This window comes from Lissotriton vulgaris, chromosome 3_1 (assembly GCF_964263255.1).
Source record: "Lissotriton vulgaris chromosome 3_1, aLisVul1.2, whole genome shotgun sequence".
NCBI classification, from domain to species: Eukaryota; Metazoa; Chordata; class Amphibia; order Caudata; family Salamandridae; genus Lissotriton; species Lissotriton vulgaris.
In genome coordinates, this window is record NC_141689.1 from 938,809,150 (window position 1) to 938,835,674 (window position 26,525).

At 41.8% G+C, this 26,525-nt stretch overlaps 1 protein-coding gene across 1 annotated transcript in view; it reads right to left on the reverse strand.

The window, feature by feature from the left end:
- Positions 1–11,610, reverse strand: part of TRPM6 (transient receptor potential cation channel subfamily M member 6) — a 720,746-nt gene extending 709,136 nt beyond the window's left edge. The window contains exon 1 of the mRNA XM_086961279.1: positions 11,248–11,610. Within this exon, the coding sequence (XP_086817405.1) occupies positions 11,248–11,265 (18 nt within the window). The 5' untranslated portion in view covers positions 11,266–11,610. The remainder of the gene's footprint in view (positions 1–11,247) is intronic.
- Between the last annotated feature and the right edge of the window lie 14,915 nt (positions 11,611–26,525).

Genomic DNA, 26,525 nt, shown 5'->3' on the forward strand with positions numbered 1-26,525 from the left:
TTATTGAATAGTAATTATGTAAATTGATTACTTGTTTTTAGTTCTTTTAATACATATGTTGTTTAGGGTCGGGCGGTTCCAATCTGCAGGGATGAAGGGTGGACGCAAGTCCGCCAGACATCATAATAAGCCCCACAGTGTCTTTAGTTGAGGGAGCATTGAAGGAAATCATAGGTTTGTACTAACCCAAAAAAGAGATGGAAGAATTGGAAAGTCAACTGTAGATAAAGAAAAATGCAATGCTTGTGCAAGAGAGTTCAGAGAAATTTGAAGCCCGTGCATTTGCATCTCTTCCAATCTGGAATCAACGGTGGAATTTCTAGTTAATAAGACCGAAGCCTTGACGATTCTATTTCTGGAAGTGTAAAGTTATTCCAATAAAGCGGTGGGGAAGACTGAAGTATAACGGTTTGTTCTGGATGGAAGAGAGGGCTGGAAATAAAATCTTGCAAGTAGTAAGAGTTTCTAAAAGACCAATACAAGGATCGTCAAGGGCACGGATGCTTGGAAAGGTACACTAACCAGTGAAGTGGGCGAGCATAAACCAGAACTGCTCTCCAGGGCTATGAGGAAGAATAGAAACCTGTAAATGAAAAGATCTAATATTGTCCCAGACTGGTGTCAAGAAACCTTAATGGTGTGAAAAAGCATGCAAACCTTCAAAAAGGAGTTGCTTTGGCTGGGTTGGCTATATCCTTCTTATATCTCACCAGGTTATGTATGTTTTCCTGGGGAAAGATGTTTCTCTTCTGTAGTACTGAGAGTAGTAGGCATGTCACAAGCAGCTGGAGGGAGGCTTACATGAATCTAAGAGTAACACTGAGTTGTAATGCTCTGGTCCCAGAACATCGAGGCCTAAAATATTGCCTGACAAAAATGCATGTCTGAAATATTTAAACAAATATTGTTCTGTTGGAATTATTAGAAAATCTAATGGTATTTTTGTAAATAATACTTGGGAGACCACATTTATGTCAATTGAGATTTTTGTTATTGATATTCTGACGTACAGCAGTGGCAACAAAATATAGGCTTGACTGAATGTGTGTCCTGCTTATGGTCAACGATGAGAGCAATATTTGGGCATGCATTCCTTCGAACTTAGAAAACTTATAACGGTCCCTTGGGGTTTATCCTATGTTAATGTGTTGTCCTCTCTCTCTCTGCTTCCCTCATGTCTTATTTGGATCACTGAAATAATATAGACTGCCAAAATATCGACCTGCAAAAATATCGTTGCCAAAATATCGACAGACAAAATATCGACTTTCTATCTACAAACAGGTAAGTACAAAAATATCGAGTACAAAATATCGTTAAAAATAATATAGATGTAAAAAATATCGACTTTATTAAAAACAGTGTTAAATTAAATTAATATTAAATTTAAATGACTAAAATATACTTACAAATACTTAAATTAAATTATAATAATTAAATAATAAATGAAAATAATTTAAAAAAAATTTACAATCTTATTTGTTGACCCTGAACCCTAAAATATACCCCTTTACCCAAAAACCCAAAACTGACCCTGAACCCTAAAAATACCCCTTTACCCAAAAACTAAAAACTGACCCTGAACCCTAAAAATGCCCCTTTACCCAAAAACTGAAAACTGACCCTGAACCCTAAAAATGCCCCTTTACCCAAAAACTGAAAACTGACCCTGAACCCTAAAAATGCCCCTTTACCCAAAAACTGAAAACTGACCCTGAACCCTAAAAATGCCCCTTTACCCAAAAACTGAAAACTGACCCTGAACCCTAAAAATACCCCTTTACCCAAAAACTGAAAACTGACCCTGAACCCTAAAAATGCCCCTTTACCCAAAAACTGAAAACTGACCCTGAACCCTAAAAATACCCCTTTACCCAAAAACTGAAAACTGACCCTGAACCCTAAAAATGCCCCTTTACCCAAAAACTGAAAACTGACCCTGAACCCTAAAAATACCCCTTTACCCAAAAACTGAAAACTGACCCTGAACCCTAAAAATACTCCTTTACCCAAAATGTATCAATATTATTTAATTACCAATTAATTATTAATTAACAATAACAATAAAGTAAATATATTAGCACATTAGCTGTAATTATTTTAATAATTAATATTATTTTTTCCCAATTAATTACTTAAGAATAACACAAAATTATATATATTAAAATGTACTCTAATTAATGTAATTAACTAATTACAATTAATTAATTACCAATTAATTACTAATTCAAAATATGTACAAAATTATATTAATTAATTAACTAATTATTATTAATTATCAAATAATTATTAATTATAAATATTTACAAACATATATTAATTAATTAATTATTATTAAATTACTTCCCACCCTATTCCCCTATAAACCCACAACCCGCTACAGAATTACATAACGCAATTATTAAAAAAACAAATTCCATTTAATAAAATATTTTATAACATTAATACACACTTTTCACACATATTATTACATAAAAATACACTATAAAATATTATATATTATTAAAAATTCGATATTTTTGCTATCTATATTTTAAACAGTCGATATTACTTCACTTACCTGAAAAACGATATTTTTGTAGTCGATATTATGTCCAGTCGATATTTTGTCCAGTCTATATTTAAAACTCGATATAATGTCCAGTCGATATTTTGGAGTCGATATTTTGTCTGTTCACCGTCTTATTTGCACTCGAGATAGGTTTCCGGGTGTCAGTGGTTCTAAAAGAATTGTTATACACCTGATGCTAAATTGTAAAGCATTGTTTTATCTTCAACCAGTATTCGGCAGACAAGCCAGTTTGATGACATCTTTCTTTAAGCCACTTTTAATGTCTAGTGCCTTTAATTACTTGGTGCTCAATAAAACAAGATGTACAACTAAAAGAAAACAAAACAATTTTTTTATGAGGCCAATTGAAAATGACAAGCCGATAGGCTACACTCTTCAAACGAGGAAAACAAAATGAATGTAAATGATACATTCTGAATGGTCTCTAAATGTAAACAGTGACATGTGTCAGAGGTAATGCAAGACAACAACAGTGTGTAACTAGATTTGCCAGGCCTCAACATAAACTCCGTTTTTTCCAGAGCTGTATTGTATATGTATTGCGCTTGACTTAACTGAATTAACAAACAGTGATTTGGAAAACGACAGCCCAGAACCAGACGTGTTGTGCACTGTACGAAGAGCGATTTGACAACCCTTAATGAGACATATGTTATTTCTAGAAAAATTGACTAACTGAGCGGCACTGTTGCATAAAACCAAGATTGGAAAAAAGAGAAGAGTGAATTTTATTTACAGTTGCTCATTAGAAATATGACAAGGGTTGCACAGGCATGAAAATTAAAATTAGCCTTTACCAAAAATGATTTTTCCTAGGAGAGACCAAGAACCGAATGGATGGCGACTATCAATTACTTTGTTCACATAAACTATGACTTCTTCTGTAAATGGGCTACATATTAAGTTAAAGCAGGGCATCAACTATTCATCGATCTGTCTGTCCTGCTACTGTCTGTCCAAGTGACTCCTGTCTGTTTGTGCCTGCCTCTGTATTAGGTGGCATTGTAAGTGGGAGAGTGATTTAGTCATCTGTTAATGTGACCTTCGCTCTGCTGGTCTGCGTGCATTGTTACATATGTACCTATTGTTCTGTTGGCTTTGGGGGCTGTATGGCTTTCGGTATGTGTGCATGTTTGCACATAGTGTGGCAGTCAGTAGATGTTTGAGTTCCTCCATGGATGTATGTACCAGTGTAACTCTGACTACCTATGTCTCTGAGTGTATGTGATCTTTGGCAATTTGCAAATAATTGTTTTGTCTCACTGTGTGAATGCACCATTCAAAAATCAAACCCACTGCATTTGTCTGTTTGTATGGTTGTATGTATTCGTCCCTGAATTAGAAGGCTGTCCTAGAGTTCTAAGCTGTGTGTCCCCAACTATCCAGTGGCACTAAAAATGTCTAGTTCATGTGTCATTTAACTCATGGCTATCTAGAGCACTGCTGGGAGGAATGGGCAGCTTGTTGGCTGAAATAAATAGCTGAGTGGCAAAGGTCCTTGGAATGAGTTAACACTGTCAGTGCTGTCTCTGGGTAATCTCACATCTACTAAGGAGTGCGAGTTTTATACAAAACGAAATCAGAGACAGTGTGAAGCTTTGAAAATCCACTTGTTCCTCGGCTTGACAATACAGCTGTTGCCAGACAATTAAGTGTGCATTACCAGAGAGGGGCTTTGGTTTCACCTACATGTTGGGAGCTAGGCAAGCATGTTTTGATTGGGTAGAAGTTATGTGCTTCCACAAAAACGTACTTGCCCATGCCCTCTAGGCAGCCTAGTTTTGTTTCTTTGGCAGCAGCACAGAAGAGAGAAGGGCAGTCATTAACCTACATGGATTTTTAAGTCTGGCCTGAGAGTACAACTGTCTTATGACCTTTTAACCTACACCTATATTATTCTATAATTCTTTGCTTCCATACAAATACATAACTATTCCCATATTTACTTGTAGCGCTTCATATTACCATATACAATTTCTTTAGAGTCAGAACTTTTGGCATTGCCAATGCTAGTTCCTTACTGCAAGCCGATCTGTGTGAGAAGTATGCTGTCACACTCAAACAAGAAATGGTTCCTGGAATATCATTCAGGAAGAAATTACATTACAATAACACTTACACACTGCTGATAAAATGATGATTGCAATTTTATTTTTCCATTATGTGACGAGAAAACATTTAAAAAATCAATCTGTTTGTTATTCTTACATACAATTAAAAGTATTCAGGAAAATCCATTCACTAGAACTGTCGAAACAAGACCCCTAATTCTGCAAGATAATTTAAACCAATTGTTAAATTCTACTGACTTCCTTCTTGTGCATGCTTTCGTGTCTTGTGCCTGCTACTTCAACACATGACTGCTCTCTCTTAACTAATGCTTATAAAGAACACACTGCAAAAAGGAACACACCAAACCACCCCCGGTAAAGGAAATAAAGCGATCTGCCCAGAGTAGCACAGTTTGGTTAGGTGGAGAAGCAAAGATTCAGATGAAGATCACAGAACTGAAGTGTTCACATTAGCCAGTAGACCAACAAAACCCTCTTGCCCCACTTCCATCACATTCCTTTACCTGCTGATGGTACACTGGCGAGCCAGTTGACCGGTGTAGGTGTGGTAGAGTGGAAGATGCCATGTCTGGAAGCATCATCCCATAAAGGGGTGTACTAGCAAACCAACCATAATGTTTTATATTTGCAAGGTCTATCAATAGGTATTGATAGAGCGCTTATAGCACTCTAAAATGTATGGGTGCACTGTACTCATGGTTTAAAGGCACTCACATGTATTGTTAAAATTGCAGTGTTTCATGATTATTAAGATGCATTAATTCAAGTTTTATTAGCATTGAAATGTAGGGTACACATTTAAGTAGGATTTTGTATGTATTAAAGAAGCCTGTAATTCCTCTATGAATGTACAAGATGAAATATTGTTCTTGCAATGTAATTTGTGTTTCATTTAAGTTGCCTGAATTGTAGGTCCTTATTACAGGCTGTTTTGAGTTTTGGTTCTCCTTGGTTGCTCAAGAATTATAATTAAATTAATCATTTTGTGCTCGAAGACAGTGTGTTCTCATCCTACTGCAGGTGCAGGAATTCGACCTCGTTATTCTTAGATTTAAGGAGTTACCCGGAATGTCTTTGAAGAAGGATGGAAGGCAAAAAGGGAGGACGTCTTCCATGTTTGTCCTATCTGGGAATTAAGGCCACTGGCAGAAGAATGAATCAAGGCTTCTGTGGAAATGTACTGAAGGATGGTGCAAATGGAAAAGTTTACCATGTGACATATTGTGGGTTGAACATTGGCTTTTTGTATAATGCGCAGGGACAGATTCGAGAGACTTCTGCTTATTTCGGAGGAGAAGGAGCTTCTTAGACTGAGCTCATAGCTTTAAGCTACCAGACCCATTTGACGTGAGTACTTCTTAGGAAGTCAACGTGTGCTGACACCTTTGGGATAGTATATCAAGAAATAGGTAGGATTGTCATGTAGAGCAGAGTAGGGAAAGATACATTTGGTTTTCCCTCGAATGAAAAGAGAATTGGACTCAGCTTCTATCCTTTGTTGCATTTTGATTTTGGAGTTCATCATATTATGCCTTTTATGCTGAATGCATTATATGCATAGATTCGGCTCTGTATTGATTTTTATGTATCTATATACTCTGATAATGAAGTGTGTTTATATTCAATTATTTTTGGCCTTATAAAAAATCCACAAAATTGAAATTCGGAGTCTGTGGTCCTTTAAAAGCATGACTAAATTGAAAGTATAATCTTGAATTGTCTTACTTCCTTCAAACACTTTTAGCAGGCTATAAACAACCATCTGCCTTGAATTTAGTAGGGAATCCAAGGAGTAAAATTCAGCGTAATCAGTATAGTCGATTTTTATTTGTAAATATTGTATTTTTCTTATTGAAAATAGAAAACGCAGGATGAGATATCACATTAACATCCAGTCCTTATTCGGGCCCCTTATCTTGTCCCAGCATCAGCACCAGTCACCACAAAGATGTAGTCTCTGATCTTGCTCCAAAAAGGTTGTCCAATGGGCATTACGATAGCATGTGCACTAAGTTGCCCATCAAGCTGCAACCTTACTGGCATTCATTTTAAGTAATATACACCATACCCCACAAATGTGTTCTAGCGTTTAGTAAAGTCGGTGTACAATTTTCAACTGTGCCAGCCTGAACCTGGCTATAATAAAATATTTCCTATTTTCTTGTCAGGTAATAAAACTGTCCTTGTTGGTGCACAAAAATAAGATTTCTGGGGCTCTGACAAGCTTTGTCTCTCCCCTTCATAGCTTCATGAAACTTCTGTTATTTTTCAAAGAAATAGCCTGAAAATAGTTTGATAACTTGGGGTCTGAGGGGAGATGTGGCCTTTGTGGCAATCTCTCGGGAAATTCTGCAAACTGACAGCGATCTGAGAGGCAAGAGAAGATGAGAGTGCCCGGGAGGACAACATGGTATGAAAGAGGGTTAAAAAGAAGGCTTACTCTTTTACCTGTTCCATGCACACCTGTAACTTCAGGAAGTTTTGGGCCCACCCAGCCTGTAGATATAGAGGCTTGATGTGTGTAGCTTTAGAAAAAGGAAGCATGTGCTAAAAGGGGCTTCAGGTTGCTTTTATAGACAGATTTGGGCAAAGGGTGTTTGGTAGTATGCACTGCTCTTTGTAGGACAGATTGGTAGTGGTTCTACCTTTGGAAAATTTGAGGAAGGATGCATAGCTTGTGCAAGCTGGATAATAGTTGTCTTGAACCATAGGCTGGTGAGACAGCTTGGGCTGAGGTTTGGGAAGGAGCTGAGTTGTGATGCTCTGAAACTCTTGCTTGACTAATTACGTCACTTGATGGGCAATGAAGGAGCAGAGAGGAATCATGGCGAAAATAATTAGGTATCATTCGTTGGAAAACATTTGTCAGGGGGACTGACAGTTATAGAAAGTCATGTTGGGGAAGGTGGCTCTGCTAGAGGATTAAGAGCGAATGGGAGTTAGGTGTTTCATGTGCATTAGAAAATCTTTCTGTTTAACCCTCTAATGCGTTACCAGTGTATTATGATTGTTAGTGCTGACCCAGCTCTTTAAAGTGGCCCTTTTCACATTTGAAACTGGTCGACTTGGACACTGTGATGTCTCACTCGGACACCATGGGCCTCATTTGGATACCACTGCAAAGTGCTTCATAAAAACAGGCATAACAAATGTGCATGCATTTTTGAACTTACACTTATTGTGTGTTATGCAAAATGATTCTCACCTGAGTTTTATGCTTCACTTTGCCTTCAACTAGAAACTGGTTTAAATGGAAGTGCAGAGGGGACAGCGCAGACCCGACCACACGCAGGTCTGAGAGATGATCCTACAAGACTACCTACTGATCGCCTATGATGACCAGTTGCACTCCCTCTCAGATGGAGATACATCTGAGGAGTAACAGCCCTACGCTCACCGAGCAGTAGAGAATTATTGGGTTGTTACAACTGGCCCTGCCCCTTCCAGACCTATAGAGGGCGCTCTGGTGGGGACCCTGCACCCGCCATACCCTCACCTAGCATTAAAGTTTATGTTGCGTGTGTTTGTACATTTGCTTCAGTGGCACTTTAAAGTTGTTTTATTTTATTTAGTCGTTTAGTTTTTCCTTTTCCCTTCACTCTCTGTCTATCAATCCATGCACATTTCTATTGCAGCATTTTGTTTTTGTATCTCACTGTTTAAAATAGCCCCATTGTTTTCATTGATACACCGAAGATGTAGTTCAATAAAGCACTTGTGGTTTTTTTGCTGTGGACTCCTACACAGACTGTACTAACTTGTTACAGTTGATGGATGTTATATCAGTAACTTAATAAAAAAATATGTTGCAAAAAAACCCTATAAACTGTTTTGAAAATAGTTCTGAAACAATGCATAAAAATTAACAGCAAAAATGACTGGTACAGCCTGAAGTAATCACAGAATAAGTACCAAATTAAGTATGTATCACTGAATGAGGGACCTAGATTCGGGTATCTCAGATATGTCTTTGAAAAATGAGGCAACCTTATTGTAAAACTTTTATTGTATAAAAAGAGTAAACAGTTTAGAAACTTTCAGTCTCCATTATATCTAATATATTCACTCAGTCCAATGTACTTCAATTAAGAACTCAAGTGGGGTGTCCATTAGAACTCTTGACAGGCTGCCATATGTGAACGCATATCAACTTACAGACAGGCATGCATCTGGAAGTTTTGAAAGGTTGGGGGCCAACTTTTTGTCTCCTTCAAATTCACATTGAATAAAATAACATTTCCCAATGATCCCCTGAGATGTATGTGGGAAAGACGCAATCGGGTCCCACGTAGCCAAAGTGCTTGCACCAGGTGATGCCAGAGTTCTTTCCTGACTTAAAATGAGTGTTGTGATTTAAAGCTCTGTGACTCTTACATATCAATATTTGGGAATCACATATTTGCTAGTATTCTGTGTTCAAAAAGAGGGCCTTGCTTTACAAAAATGCTGAGTTTGGCTTGCGTCACTTTTTTGACGCAGCTCGACATAAAACTATTTTTGGTAGTTACAAAGCCAAGCAAATGTCATTTTGTGTGGCGTTTTAAGAAAAAGTAACACAACACAGTGCATTGTGCTGCCTTGCGTTAATTTGCATCAGGAAGGCGCTGGTGATCCATCCATTGGTGATGGATGGGCGTTCTTGTGCATCCTCTCATGAACTTTAACACAGAGCCTCATTTACAGAGAGATGTAGGCATGGGTTTGCACTAAACTGGTGTGACTGCTAGGGCTGGCGTAATGAGGAGAAACATCTTTATTTCTCCTTGCTATTTCCTCCTTGCAAAGGTGCTGTATTCTACAGCACTCCTACAAAGAGGAAATAGCCTCTATGGATAGTTTTGGGCAGGAAGATACTCCTTTCTGTACAAAATCTATCCTGACCACCAGTGCTTAAATTTCAAAAGAAATAGTACTTGTCCCAAAGGTCTGCTCTGAAGCCTGCAGCTGGTACAATTAATCATCAGAATGTGAAATACCAAGGCTGGTAATCTTAAACTACCAGGCCCTCCCTGTCCCTTTATGTCACTCTTTCATGGTCCTGATTTCTCAATAAGTTATGGTTGTTCTGTCTTTTTCTTCTCCCGTCTTTCCGATCTGTGTGTTTTTCCTTCTCTTGCGCTCAGTAATTATCTGCACCTGAAAAATGTGTGCTGGTCCCCAAAAATAAATGCTGTGCCCCCTCACAGCCGGCCACCATCTCAAATTAAGGCCTCCCACCCACAACGCAGGTACCCTTGCACCATGTCGCAAGGATGCATGCATTGGCGCTAGGCAGCACAAAGAATGCCAGCATATGGAGAGAGCAGAACTGACACATTTCTTTGATGATATTGCACAGTTCGGCTCTCTCCTGGTGTGCAATACAACCAAGGAATGTTGCTTGCTGCGCTGCGTTATGTTGTGTCCCTGATTTGTAAATATGTCTCAGGATTTTTAAGGGTTCAAAACCACCAATTAGTAAATATGTCCCAGGATTATAAGGGTTCAAAACCCCCAATTAGCATAATGATGACATAACTGAAAATAGCACAGTTTGCAGAAAGGTTGTTGATGCTTTCACCGGGAAGCACAACTCAAGATATTGCACCCAAAGCCGAGAAAATGACAGTGTGGTTTACCCTGTTGCCTGTCTTAAATTCAGTAACAAATATCGCTGCAAGCAAACATGCACGAGCAGTACAGTGATGTCAGTAACTCGGGTAGCTGCTCTGAGTCATGCATTTCAAGGTGCTGCGCAGCTTTTACAGGCTTGTTAGCATTTGTCTTCCTGCTCAGGCAGCGGGATTTCGCCTCTTAACGCCTTCAATACCCAGACACCCAATCAGCTATAGAAGGGCTCCAATAAATATGTAGGCAATCGTTTTATAGAAAAAGCAGTAGCCTACCTCCTAAATCAGTGGGAGCATGGAATCAGTGGCTGAGTTAGGGTGCAACATACATTAATGCATGCAGGGGACATGCCCCCCTAATTCCTTACACGGTAGTAAAAAGTATTCAAAAATGGGGTGCAGCAGGGCCGCTCGCAGCCCAAGGCCTGGTGACACTGCACCTGCTGCTCGTCTGATTGCTACACTCCCGTTAAGAATAAATAACAGAGATTTACCTAAAAAATTGAGGAATTTAATTTTCTGGTTATTCTGTACTGAAGAGTGCGTTTTTTAAGAGGGAGAAATCTAAAATAGAGCAACTTTTTGCTTAAAAAGTAGAGCGCCCTCTAACTAAGTCTGGCGCTGTCTCATGTACGGACGACTGACTGCCCCTTGCTCTAAGTCCAGGCATGTTTGCATCTTATGCAGGTATCGTTGGAAAACACTAATTCTCCCGCCAGCCCCCAACGCCCCCCCCCCCCCCCAACCCAACCCAACCCAAACCAACCCGACAAGATTGCATTTAGAAAACGCTTTGGAACTTGGTGTTGTGCGCACTCTAATTGACGGCGCATTTCCTGCCACACAGCACTCGGCCACCAACCATGAAAATAAAGACTGCGACTCTATGCACGGGCTCACCTAAGCGGTGGTGCGCTATGACGTACCTTTCGTCCGCGTCACGCACTCATACTTTTAGGGCACGCAAATATCATTACTTTGTTCCGTGAATTACCTTCAGCTGAACTTTCATGTCTCCGCTGGTTGGGCGCCGTGGCGGGAAGCTGCCGGCCGCCTGCTGCAGGGGTCGCTGCCGCCACCTCAAGGCTGGGCTTCACCGAGGTCTTCGGTCTCGGAGAGGGCTGGATCGGCGGCAGTGGCATCGCATCAACCTCCGATTCGTATCTTCGCAGCAGCTGAGAGGCGCTGCAGGAAGGGGGAGGAGGCGCCTGCACACGGTCTCATCTACGTTACATTTCTTTGGAGCCATAAATGCCACCTTACCCTTGAACTTACGGGAAGAAAGCAAGGGTCGATCGCTCACCGCTCCTGTCCTTGTTTTATAGCCCATTGCTCCTGAAGATACCGCCGCTTTGTCACTGGAGCGGACGGAGTCACACCTGCTGACAGAGCAGCGAAATGTCACTGTGCAAGAGTGCTGGAAAGCCGACGTCAGAGGGTCAGCGTGCTTATTCTACCTTCTACCATATATGACTTTCGAGAGGTGTCTTCTTCTGATTCCACGTGATAAGTTTTCTGTAAAACAGCATTACACTTTAACTTGAGTTTATTTATGCAGAGAGCTTTCAGAGCAAAAATCAGTCAAGAGCGGAGCTTTTTAGCAGTGAAATAAAGTGAAAATAAAATAATAACTTGCGTTATTATAATTTTATTTTGTCCTACTTCCTGCAGCTTTGCGTCAATGGGCGGAGTGGGGCTGCTGTTGCTCACAGAGCAGGGGAGAAGTGGTGGCACCCTCCTAGGTGCGCAATGACTGTTTGGCCGGCCCTCTCGGGCAGTCCAAACATTCATGTTCATTTCACATGTTCTCCATGCAGGCTGCATTAAAACCTGTGTGGAGAATGTGCCCAGGCTCCCAGTCAGCGTCTGAGTGCGGAACCAAGACACTCAGACCAATCACAACACTGCTAAGGCAGCAATGTGATTGGCTGACTTTTGAGATGTCAGTCTCCCATTCAAATACTTGGGCAATCAATCAATAACCCATATAGCCACTCATATAGCACTGATCAACACATGCAGCAGCTTACACAACAACAGACATACTGATGCACACATTCAGACAGTTTAGTCACTAACCCATGCATTTAGTAAGACACATTTAATCACTCACTCATACAGTCAGTCACGCACCTACTAAATCCTTCATCCAGACACTTATACATCCACTCATTCTTCAATATGTAAAACATATTTAAACTTTACAGAAACACACAGTCACTGGATGATGTCATCAGTGATGTCATCAGTGACGTCAAATGAGATGTCATCAGTGATGTCATTTAAGATGTTATCAGTGATGTCATCAGTGATGTCACTGACCATGTCATGAATGATGTAATATGTGACATCATCAGCAGTGGATTGCGGGTGCGCAAAATATAGTTAGTACAACCAACTATATAGGAGCAATTTCAATGGTTTTTTAAATGCTAATTCCTAAATATATAAGGGCTGAAACCTATGGTTTTTTAAGTGAATATATATATACACACACACATTATTTATATGTATTAAAAAATTAAAATACAATATTTTAATTGAACATTATTTTCTATGGGGTTTTATTTTAAATCCCTACCGCCATTATTTTCTATGGAAGGGTGTTGCAGTATCAGTGGTTGGCAATGTGTGGTCCTGGATTTACTGCTGCTCCTTTTTGGCTCTAGTAAGCTAGACTCCTGATTTAAACTTAAACTTAAACTTAGACTCCTGGTTTGGCACCACCTCCAGTTTAAGGGGGTGGAGACATGTGAGTCTACACTCCATTAAATGGCGATCAGCCAAAAGTCGTAAAGTTGCTCAAATTGTAAGAGTGAACTTACATGTGTAGAATACAAGTGTGAGTTACCTCTGTTAATAGCCCTGATTATATTTGTCAGGAAATTGAACATGAGTGAAAAGAGGGTGACATCTGCCAAATGAGGGTGAGTTGACACGTATGTAATGGGAAAACCCACCCATTTTCTGGCACAAATATTATTTCCACTAGGGTGCTAATGCTCCCACTATTCACACTGCATTCTAAATGACCCTGTGAGTGTTGGAAATTTGAATGTTGTGCAGCGTGTGACTGCTATTTCAAATTCTGCTTTAGCCTCTGTGTCACCTATGGTGGTTCTTTTGAACAGTGGCAGCACTGTGGCTGTCATCACATATCTTGCATACACAGATTGAGGGATACATGCACATTTCAAATTAATCACAATGTGTAGTAGCTGGTTCTGCTACCCCAAATGACACTACTTACTTTAGGCTTATAGGGCTGAGTCGCATAAAGTTATCTTAGAAAGCGCTAGTAAGGACTGAATGTATAACGTTGTTTTAGATAGACTGGTGTCTTAAAGCACTGCAGTTGCACAGCAGTAGTATTGGTAATTGTTTTCACTGTAATATTAATGAAATATGTAGCTTTTGAATGAATACACAGACGCCTTTGTTGGAGTCTGTAAAGGAAGCTAAATAATACCATAATAGCAGAACACAACAAGACTACAACAAAAACAATAAAGCAGCAAAATATCCAAATGCAGCACAACAAAACACAATAGAACACAATGATAGAACATAATAAAATAACCACTATATAAACACAAAGAAAACACAACCACAAAACACAATTAAGACACATTTCAACATAAAAACACACCCGAATGCAACACACTTCAACACTGCATGACAGATTTCAGCACAACTGCAACATAAAACAAAAATCCAAACCAACACAGCTGTATTTGTCTATTATTGTGTTAGTTTGGTATTTTGTTTGTGTGTTATATTTGTTATTTTTTGTTCTATTGTGGGTTGTGTAGGTGTGATCTGTTGTGGAGTATTAATGTATTGTGTTTTTGTGATGTGTTTTTTTGTGCGTTGAATTAGTACATTGTGACATTTTATTTCTGTTTTATTGTATTGTGTTGTACTTTTTTATTGTGTTGTGGTGTCAAGTCGGGCTTATGGTTTGTTATTGTGTTGTACTGGAGTTTTGTTTGAGTGTGCAATATTGGTTTTTGGTTTTATTTTGTGGTGTTGATGTAACATTATATTACTTTGCTTACTTGTTATTTTAGTTTGTTTTGTAGGTTTGTTTTCTTGTCGATATGTTGCTGAGTTGTACTGTGGTTTCATTATCTCATAATGCCCTTTTGTTGATGTGTCAGGTCTACGTTCAATAGCCGAACTCATACCTTGCTTCCAGAAATAGGAAAAGTAGTATAGAGTAAAGGAGACCCAATCTCAAGAGAAGATCTTTTGTTTTTTTAAGCGCCACTGTTTCTTCATCATCCTGTTTTGCAAGGAGGCAGGAAATGGCAGTTTTATTTATCTTGATAAAGGACCCTCAATACTGACTTACCGTTTTAGGAATACAAGATTTAAATTAGCATACAATGAACATTTATTGTGTTTATTTTTAATTGGTAGGAAAGGTAGATATCGTCACTAAATCCACCAACACGCTAAGAAATTGTATCTTCTGGGTAGGAACTAACTCGGACTTTTTGTGATTGATCACAACCATCAGCTGCTGTAGGACTGTCACTACCATTTCAGTTTGATTCTCTATAATCATTTGGTTTTAGACATGAACAGGGCATCATCTAAATATACTAGTATTTGATCTCAACGGAGCTACCACTGATTTAGGAGCTTTGTAAAGCTCTGAGGGGCTGGGGAGAGGCAGTAAGTAAGAGGTTTGAACCAGAACTTCTGTTGATTCCAAAAAAATTGAACAAACTGCTAGTGTGGAGGCTACACCAGAACCAAATATTAACATGTTTCTAGTCAAGTTTGACTATTCAATCCGCTTCCTGCACAGAGTCCATTATGCAATGAATGCTCTCCATTTTACATTTCTGTAATGTCCAAAGCCATTTAATAACTTCAGATGTATCAGTGTTCAGAACTCCTCCTCCCTTTTCCTTCCCAAAAAGAGGCTGCTAAAGTGTGGACTATGATGGCTGCCCCCTAGAGGATCTCCCTAATTGGATCCTGCAGGGAGCAAGTAAATCTCTCAATCTGTGGTCGTTTTGAACATGACTATAGGAGGAGACGTTTTAAACTCTCTAGCACATCAGAGCTCCACATTTGAGGACAAAAACATTGCGGAGAGGATATGAGCACCTGCGACCCAGAAGTCCTGCCCATAAAATCGCACCTCTCGCATAGTCCTCCAGAGATCTGAGCATTCCTGATTAAGATCCACTCTGAAGATAGCGACAAGGCTACTGCATGACGGCTGCATCAGGTGGGCCACATAAGGAAAAATGTTCCTGCATCCCTATGCTAAACAGTATTAAAACAGTAAATGACTTGAGAGGTTGGGGTATGTTACATACAAATTAGGAGGGCAGACCCCTTCACAAACCTTATTAATACGTTGCCCAGAGGGAGTAAAGCAGCTCAACATTTCCTGGAGGGTGCACATCACATGAGTGAAACAGAAAGCACATTTGCAATACGTCCTACCGCCTTGGCCACAGCAGGTGCTTATAAGATATAAATAGGCCTGGCATGGCCAAAACCTGGGAGAATGGGAGGCGATCTAGACCCTCACCCATGTTGGCAAAATTCAGATGATCACCCATAATAACAAATTATTCTTCAGCCCCAATTAGAGACCACCAAATACATACTTGACCAAGCTAACCCAGTTACCCCATAGAGACTGATGAACCTTGTGTGCAAGGTTGCAGATATGACCAACTAGGCAATCTCAACCTAGGAAGAAGACAGAACATTTTTCAAAAAGGCACTGATTAAACTCTTTACGTTGTACTATATCTCGAAATAAAACTGAAGAAAGGAGTTTTTATCCACCAGATAATAGAGACATCTAAACTAAATGTGATATCAGTGTCACCACCTTAAGGAGCAACCTCAGAGATCTAAATGTCACTCAGTTTTGTCCATTGAACATATGCTGTTTGGAAATACTTACTGCTAGGCTTAGCTCATGCCATCAAAGACACAAAGCCAGAAAAAAGTCACAGGTTTGTTGATTTTATGAAAATCTACCAAGGGGATGGACCCTCAGATGATCGTAGGAAACACTCTACAGATAACCACACACCCATCACCCTAATTAAAAGTGGATCTCCTAAACTGGCTACAAGCATTCACGACTCAATTGTGCAAGGGACCTATGACAGACATCTCCAGAGAACTCAATATCCTAAGATCAGACCTGGGAGAGGAAATCACTGCCCTAAGGGCAGACATAGATTCAGCAGGGCCCAGGGTGGTAGAGGCAGAAAGACAAATTGAGTCAATGTAAGAGAAAACTCAGAGCTAATGGAGGAATGCATTTCCTTCCAAACACAAAGTTATGTCATTACTGGAAAGGTTGAGGTCCTTTAAAACTGGTCGGCTAGATGAGAAAATATAAGAATCTGAAGCCTAAGGAAAGGAGAAGAAGGCTTGGGCATTGAAATCTTCACTAAAGATCTCTCTTCTGCAATATCTTGAGTTCATCTGGCCAAATCAAACTAGACCGAGTTAATGGCTTTGGACCATGACTCACAGAAAAATGAATAAAACTGGCAACATTTTACTACTCCTTATGTTAAGAGTGTTAGACTTGACATACTTGGTATCCTCCCAAACCTTTGCCTTCACTCACTGATTTGCTAAACTCTTTTTTGTTGGCATTAGGACTCTGCACACTTTGCCACTGCTGTACAGTTCTAAAGTGATTGTGCTCTCTCTTTCAAACCTGATACAATTGTACTACACCTAATTGGCACATTTAATTTACTTGTATATCCCTAGTAAAGTGGTGCTACATGTTCTCAGTGCCTTTAAATTAAATGCTACTAGTGGGCCTGCCGCACCCATTGCGCCACCCACTAGAGTAGCAATAAACTGCCATTTCACTCTGGCAAATTCAACCCTTTGCCTAGCCCAAACCTTCCTTTTTAATACTTATAAGTCACCCCTAAGGTAGGCCATTAAGGCTCATGGGGCAGGGTGCATTGCATTTAGAAGAAAGAACATGTATACTTATGTTTTACATGTCCTAGCAGTGAAAAACTCCTAAAGTCGTTTTTCATTGTTGCAAGACCTATCTCTCCCATATGCTAACACAGGGTTACCTTATGAGAGTTAATAAGAATGAACTTTGGATTGAGATCAGATAGAATTATGCTGTTTACACTCAAATTAATTGTAATTTAAAATCCTCTTTAATGGTGAAGTTGGATTTTAAGTCACAATTCTGAAAATGGCAGTTTTAGAAAGTTGCTATGCAAACAAATGAAGGACGGAATGCTGAATAAATCATACATTCACCCCCAGTCAAGAGATCTGGGTTAAATCCATTGTTCTTTTGCTCACCATGCCACCCCAGTTTAGACCCAGCCACATGCAAATCATTCTTGACCAGGCTAGATCCTCCCTGGACCAGAAAAAAGCATCCTGGGACCGGTTTCTGGGTATTACCCTTCATCAGCCAGGCCCTGGCCTGGCAGTTCGGGCTGGACTGTTTCCATTGGGTTCAGGGTCAAGACTGATTTGCAAATGGCTGGGTCCAAACTGGAATGGCATGGTGAGCAGAAAAACAATGGATTTAGGCCCAGATCTCTGTACTAGGGTGAATGTATAATACTGTTCGGCATTCTGTCCATTAATTTCTCTTATTGCATTTGTCTCTCCGAGTGGGATGGGTACGCCCAGACGTGGGCCCCGTGCTGTCCATGCCACTGGAGTCAAGCTATCCTAAAAGGGAGGACCTGGCCTGGCAGTTTGGGCTGGACTGTTCCAATTGGGCGCAAGGTGAAGACTGATTTGCATATGGCTGGGTCCAAACTGGAATGGCATGGTGAGCAACAAAGCAATGATTTAGGCCCAGATCTCTGTACTGGGGTGCATGTATGGCATTATTCTGCATTCTATCCATCAATGGTTCTTTTTACTTTTAGAAAGTTAGCATTTTCTTGTCCCAACCATCTGTGCCTTTTGCCAGTTTCCTGGGTCACATGACTGTGAATTGCTCTGCTATTGGGGTTTGTGTATTGCTTCAAGACAGTAACACACAGGGGGTTTAGGAATGGACAGGATGCATTTTGACTGGATGACTGAAAAAGGGCTGTAACCAGCCCCACTTACACTTCAAAGGGCGTTGTCTCCTGCACACACAAAGAAACCTGACACCAGTCCTCCCTTGTCTTTTATCACACCACACCAGTTTGGAGCTGTGACAGGGGAAGGAGAAGAACTTTCCAGAACCAGATGTGGTGGTAGGAAAGAGAGACCCACAAACAAAGGTTGACTCCAGGTATAAATATTGGACCTCGAGAGCCACTCATCAGAACACTCCTGAACCTGTGGAAGTGAGAGAAGGAGGACTGCCTTGCTGCCAGAGAACTATCCCTGATGTTTGCAGGACTGCTCGCTGTCTGAGAAAGGAAGATTGGACCTTCTTGCCTTCATTCCCGGCTACCTAGAGTAACTCCAAGGGTCAGTTTGCTGACCTATGTGAGTTACAGGTACACAAAATGCTTCAGAAGCCTCTCTTCAACTGACTAGCTGATCTGCTACAAGTGGACCTGCAACTAGACCTGCCTGAGCCCTGCTGCTGGCACTGCTGTAGTGAGTCCTGCCCCCATGTCCTGAACCCTTGGTTGGCAGTGTAGTGTAGTTCCTATTTTCACTATAGGCTCTGCGCATTGGAATAACGTAAACAACAGTGTAGACGTGGGACTGAGGTCTTCTAGGTCTCTACTGACTATGTTAGACTTAATTTAGGTTTGCGCCAGCTAGCTCAGAGGTCACTGGAAAGTTTCTTGAATGAATAGGAAGGGATCAGCCTCCCTGGCTCAGACAAGAAGGGATTCAGCTTCCGACAACCGCATAAACATGAAAACTTTGCTCCCTCAGAATAAGAGTAAATCTCTAGAGTCGTGTGAAAACAATAGACAGCTATTTCACTTAGTCAGATGTGCGTACTTGGTTTCACCAGAGTGCAGAGAATTGAGAGACGGGCGTTTTCAATAAAAGGTATTATTTATTGAGCAGTCTTCCTTCTCATGCAAGAGAAATGAGTTGCCACAATTGCAATACTTAATATAAAGTAAAGTACGTACAGTAAAAGGAGTATTATAAAATAATACTGTAAAATCATTGATATGGTTTCTTAGCCTTAAGACACTTTAAAATGGATAAAATATATACATACATATATACATAGGTTAACGTGCTCAACTGGTGCTTCTAAAATACGCCTACCCCGGTGTACCTGACCTAAGCCTAATACATGGGAAGGAGTAAGTAAGGAAGTTTAACTTAAGTAGGTTTTCCCAAGAATCTGATTCAAGAATTCTCTCTAAGGGTTTAGTCAGCACTGTACCTTGGGAATAGAATGTAGGAGGTCTGGTATCTCTCTCTCAGGACTCGATATCCCAGTCACCCGCAAGGGTAGGCTGGAAACGCCGGAGCTGGATTTTCTCGGCAGGAGAAAAGACAGCGTCTTTCTCAGCGCGTCAAAGAGGAGGGGCAGCGTCTGTGGGCTCTCGCATCAGCTGGGCTCTCTGCAAGTAGATTAGCTGCTCTGCTCCAAAACCACCACTGTGTGTTTGCTTAAGGCAACGTTGGTATATTTATACCTGAAAGGTTCCGAGTTTGACGTAAGGTTTGGACATAAGACGTCAATAAAGATGTCACTAAGAACTGGCCGTTCTTACAGTGCTCGCAGGAGTTCTATTACAAATCAAAACAAAGCAAGTGGGGATTTCCCAGGTTGCTGGAGGTTTGGTGTATTGAAAGAACTCGTTGTGCTTTCTAGGAATCTAAGGAAGTGGCTTTTGCCGTGCCTTGGACTGCAAGGGCGATTTACTGAAATATGGATCTGATTCTTATGCCATTATAGGAATATTATTGATTATAGCCGTACAAGGGCATAAAATAGCGCTATTGATTCAGGTTCCTAGATAAAAACACAATAGCAGCAGAGTGCACTCCTTAGAAAATGTGAAAATCTGTAAGTTTAGGCTCTTCACAACAGTGAGCAGCCCATTTGCACCAAGACTATGCCGTCCGTGATGACCGCAAACATGAAGTTCCAGAGAACATCAGCGATGACCGGCAATGTGAGAGCTGCACTTTACGCAACAGTAAACAGCCTGCAGTGACTGCCAGTGTGAGGCTACAGCAACGACTGTTCATGACGCGCAATCAGCTCTTTGTACTACAGCGACAACCGTCCATGATGGGAAACAGCCATTACATCACGGCTGTTACCCCGCATGCCATTACAACACAAGCCTTATCATGCATGCATTGTAACAAGGCGTAGTCTTTACCGCACATGCCTTTACAATGAATTTTGTTGTAAAGGTACGTATTTTAAAAGCACATATGTTGTAAAAAAGTATAAGCGATCCACGTTGTTGTGAGGAAACAGACACTCTTCTGTTTCCTAACAATGACGTACACCACCCCTCAGACCGCAGGAACAAGGAACCTCGAGTAAAGACAGGAACTATGAGGAGATACAGGTAAGGGGAATTGGCCCTGGGATGGGGGTTACTATTTTAGGGTAAAGGGGTCAGGGGAGGTGTTGTGCAGGGTAGTGTTTTAGGGTAGAGAGAGGATTGGGGGTCAAGGGAGGGTTGTGCAGGGGTAGTGTTTTAGGGTAGGGAGAGGACTGGGGTTCAGGGGAGGGTTGTGTAGTGGTAGTATTTTTAGGGTGTAAGGTAGGGTCGGGGGGTCATGCAGGGTAGTGCTTTAGGGTAGGGAGAGGACTGGGGATCGGGAGAGGGTTGTGCAGGGGGAGTGTTTTAGGGTAGGGCGAGAACAAGGGGTCAGTGGAGGGTCGTGCAGGGGTAGTGTTTTAGGGTAGGGAGAGGACTGTGGGTCGGGGGAAGATCGTGAAGGGATAGTGTTTTAGGGTTTAGAGTAGGGTCAGGGGGTCATGCAGGGTAGGGAGAGGACTGGGGTCTGGGAGGGTCGTGCAGGGTTGTGTTTTAGGGTTTATGGTAGGGAGAGGACTGGGGGTCGGGGTTGTTGCAGGGGTTGTGATTTAGGGTAGGGAAAGGTTTGGGGGTTGTGCAGGGGTAGTAATTTAGGGTTGGGAAAGGATTGGTGCTCGGGGGGTCGTGTAGGGGTACTGATTTAGGGTAGGGCAGGATAGTGTAACTTACTTTAGACACTTTTACCATGTGTATGCCTTTAGCATGCATGTCTTTGCGTTGTAATGGCATGTGTGATAGAGACATATGCGTGGTAGAAGAATACGTTGTAATAGTAGGTCATTGTTGGGGTACTAGCGTAGTAACGCCCGCGTTGTAAAAGCACGCGTGGTAGTAGTATGCGTAGTACCATCATACATTTGTCTGCGACACCAGACCTACTGTTTACGCTAACGTGTCAACCATTTGCAATTTTCAATCTCCTCCTCGTGGCCTTCTCCAGCGCAAAAGAAACTCAGCTTGAGAAGGTAACTTTTCAGCAGGACTATCTGGTTCCAGTATCCAATCTGCACACTATTATTGTTGGCCTGAACTTGTGACTTTCCCCGTTCTAGTGCAACAAGATGACCGCAAGTGGCACTTCTTGTTTTTAGCTGCTGTTTTCACTTAAATTTCAATATCTCCGGTTCGAGTGACTAGATTTTTGTTGTTCTTGTTCATTGTTTTAATAAAAATGTATTCTATTTTTCTACTTGTTGGGGACTTGTATTGTATTTTCATTTTATTTCTGATTGTGTGCTGCATACATACTTTACACATTACCTAAGTTAAGTGTGACTGAATTGTGCAATGCAATCAAAAGGTTAATTAAATACAGGGTAATTTAGTGACTTTTTGTGGTTCACCCTGAAAAGGATTGTGGTTGTTGTCTGAGTGAGGTTTCCACCCCCTCAAACAATAAACCAATTACTTACAAAGAGAAAATGTTAACATCAGCAAGAGAAAAAGATCAAAAAACTGAAATGGGCACAACTGCTTCCTCTTCCGAGATATCGCACCAGCTGCGCTACATAGGCTATAACACCTGTTTCCTGTCACAGATCATGAAAAACTGAAAATATCCATTGGCTTTTTCCTTTTTGCATTACATTTGAACTTGGAAGCAGGTCCCATCAACTTTCTGATTTAGTAGCACATTCTTGGCTTGTGTGAAATACTCTTGAGGAAATGTTATTTAATCAATCGGAAACCCAAGCAACACATTTTAAAGAAAAAACACAATTAGCATCATCTTGACAGATGCCATGGCTTCAGAGGCTCTGAGGACCAAAACATTATAAGAACTCAAAGGGCAGTAACAGAAGAAGAAATTATGATGAACTCTGATCAATCGATGTGTCTACTAGCCAAATTAATAAGATCGTTCGGGATGGAGGTAGTCTCGCACGCAGACGACACTCAAATCCTCGTCTCTCTTCCCCATTCAGATGAACTAATCGCCTCCAAGTTTAAATCTTGTATGGAGGCGGTTGGTCAATGGATGATCCAGAACTCTCTGAAACTGAATGGGGAGAAGACTGAGGTAATGGTGTTTGGGGGGAAAGAAAACATCTGGTCAGCCAATTGGTGGCCCGACTCACTTGGAACATGCCCTTCCCCCACATCTTCTGCCAAGAATCTCGGGGTGCTTATAGACCCTGCCCTTGACTTAGGCAGCCAGGTGAGCAGAACTGTTTCCACCTGTTGGGGCCTGATTCACACCCTACGAAGGATCAGGAAATATCTCTCCTTCCAGGCAAGAAAACAAATAGCCGTTGCTCTCATCGGCTCGCGTCTGGACTACTGTAATGCGCTGTATGCTGGACTTAACAAAGGACAGCTGCAGCGCTTACAGGTAGTCCAAAACGCCATAGCCAGGTTTGTCCTGGATATTCCCAGACGCTCCTCGGCCACTGCAGCCAGGAAAACGCTGCACTGGCTGCCGGTAGAACACCGAATCCGGTTTAAAGTTCTATGTATGACCTACAGAGCCATTGCCAAAAAGAGCGATACTGGAATAGGATCCATCATCTCCCGCTATGTCCCCCGAAGGAACCTGCGTTCCTCTGGGAAACTGCGTCTGGCAGCCCCCCGTGTACGAAGAGCCAAATGGGGTGGCAGAGCCTTCTCCACTCTTGCTCCTAAGTGGTGGAATGAACTTCCTCTGGATCTGAGATCTCTCCCGTCCTTACAGAACTTCCGCACTGCTTTAAAAACCCTTCTCTTTCAGCAAGCATATGTGTAGGGTTTTATGTCTTTTTCCTGATCATTCTCTGATCATTTGGCTAGGCGCCTTGATACCTGCGGGTTATTGTTTTGCGCATTATAAATCTCCTTCAATTCAATATCTTACGAAAAGGGCAAGAACAAGTTCAAAACAGTAAGAATACCTACAGCTTGCCTTACTGTAATGCCAAAGGTGACATATACAAGACACAGCACCTTCAGGGAATCCGGACACATCTAAACACCATGTTTAGCCACACAGCGGTGGTACACAAATTGCCACCGGTTGAAAGGGAGGGCTCCTGGACACTACTGCAATGTGAGGTAACACTGTGCTCTTTATAAATGTTATGCCCTGTTTTACTTAATTGGGAAAACATTTGGGAGAGGGAATGGCAATGAGAAGGTACACATAAGAAAACCATGCATATTGAGAAAAAGTGTTCTGATCTGCATCATTTGTACCAAGACTCCATTGCTTTTTCATTGCCATCTCGTGTCAAACACTTCCACACTAGAGCCACCTGGTCGTCTCTGCTGATGCCTGAGGAAAATCTAGCTAACACGACAACAGCCATCTTGCAGCCTGCATTTCTGCCCAGGAACTGTCGCACACCCAACCCCCCCTGTTCTTACAGTTCAACAGAAAGCCACAAGACACTCACACCCTGTGTAAATGATTTGTTTTCCATCTCCTGCTCCCAGCCTGGTAAACATCCATGACACCGTGATCAGGTTATATGGACAATGGTCTGACTGCTGGGCCTTGATCAGGGTGATTAAACAATGACCTGAAAGACCAGGCTTTGATCAAGGTGATTAAACAATGACCTGAAAGACTGAGCCTTGATCAAGCTGAGTGAACAATGATTTGTGTACCAAGCCTTGACCAGGTCAGCATCTACAAACGTCGTCTGGATCTGGTTATCAACTACAAACACTGCCCTTATTGAACAATGAACTAACAGCCAAAAGACTGAGATGAAAAAGTATAAAGGGCTTGTAAGCTGCGGAGTAAAGCAGCAGTCTCCTCTGTCTTGTTTTTGACGAGCTTGGGAATCTGTTCCATAGCCCGGGCTATTTGAATAAATCTGGGTTCCTCCTGCAGACGAAGCCTCCTGTGTCCCCTTTTATTATGCATGAGGGGTATGGAAGGCTTGGGCGGTTCCCCCCGCCGCCGAGACCCAGTAAGTGGGTTAAACCGGTTCTTCAAATGGCGCCTGAACAGGGACTCCACGAGCATGAAGGTCAGGCCCGGTGGATGTGAGGAGGTGCACAGAGAGACTCCGACGGAGGTGCCCTACCCGAGGGATTCTTGCAATCCGGTAAGCCGAACGACTCGCCCGCTGTTACTCCCCACCCGGTCTGGGCCACATGACCGCGTTCTCGCTGGAGTCCCCTAGTAAATCATTTCTGGAGCTGGACACAGCCCTACGTCTGCAGAAGAGAACTACCCCTGTAAGGTAAGGGTGGACTGATCACCCACCAAATCTGTATAATTCTGTTATTGACTTTCGCAAAAGTCAAGCTGTTATTGACTTTTGCCAAAGCCAAGCAAGCAAGGTGAGATTTTAAAACCCGCTGGTGTCTGTTCTGTATGATTCTGCTGTTATTGACTTTTGCAAAAGCCAAGCAAGCGAGGTGAGTTTTAAAACCCGCTGGTGTCTGTTATCTGTTTTCAAGCATGCCAGTCAGTAGTAAGTTGAAGAGATTATGTTGTTGTATGTGTACGCAGGACTCTCAGCTGGAGGCGGCTTGTCCGCTTCCTCCAGAAGGGACCCCCTGGCTATACGATGTATGTTAAACATGGCCCTTCTGCCATAATGTTTTCCTCATTCTGGGTAAAATATACAAAACAAAGTAACGCGGAATTTCAGTGGCCACTTTATGGCTCCTTTAATTCCCAAGTTCTCGCCAACCTAGAGGAATAACCAATGAAAAGAAAAACGCGCCGTCTATGTTTGAATCTGGCCGATTTTGGAGGAAAGAGATAGAGCAGAGAGCTAGAAAGCAGAAGGTTCTAGAAAGAAAACAAGAACGTATGTCAATGGCCGACCACGCCAGAGAAAATTTACAAAATCAAATGACCAAAATCAGTAGAAATAGCATGGGGCCCGGCTACAAAAATGTTATCCAGCTCGTGAGGAGAAAGGAAAGGGCCATATGGAAGGGGGAGAAGAAGGTGATTCATTGCTTGATACCATGCTAGAAAGCCCTCCTGCATATGCCCCAATGTACCTACCCTGACGCCTCACACCCCGCATGTCCCCCCACCACAGCCCACTCCTGCCCCTCTTACTGTTCTCCCTGTCACACCATCCCCCACGATTTTTCCTATGACACCGACCACGCCCGCTAACCCTGTCCTCGCTACGGGCATGACAGCAAGTCTCCATCCGGCCAACCCCTGCGGCTTTACTCCTACACTCCCTTTTCCTGCTTCCCCGTGGTCTACAGTTAAGCAGGATTTATATAAATTGTTGAATTCCCCCCGACTGGCCGCCTTGCGCTCTGCAGTCAGCTTTTCGTCCCTTCGAGAAAATGACCTACAGAGGCAACAGTGTGAATGTTGGATAAATAACAGGAATATTTATGCCTTTAAAGAAATATGGTCCACCTTTTCTCAGTGGACGATTATGGAACAGATCACCTGGGCTGAATACATGTGTACCCTGGTCATGCAAAGATTTGAGAATGCGCTTATGCAGATACCCACCGGATTTAATGGACCTTAGGTCGCAAATAAAAAGAGGCGATGTTCAGGGAGAGGGGATGTTTGGCACTATGTCTGCTTTAATGGCTTACCGTGATATGACCGCTTTTCCCAACACCCCTCTAGAAACAGCTATGCCAATGAGAGAGGCGGCCCCTGCTTTTGTTAACGCACTTACCGATGCCCAAAAGAATGGCCAGGGGGCTGTTGACGCACACTGGCGCAGGCTTTGGGTTCTTGTTTCTTGGAAAAGGTCAGAAGTAATGCAGTTAAAAGGACAATTACCAGATCCCCGGAAGAATCTGGCTGGCTTTTACAGAGAATTAGGTCAAATATATCTGCAGGTACTCTCGTTCTTGAGGATATAGATTTACCTTTTGGTACAGTTGT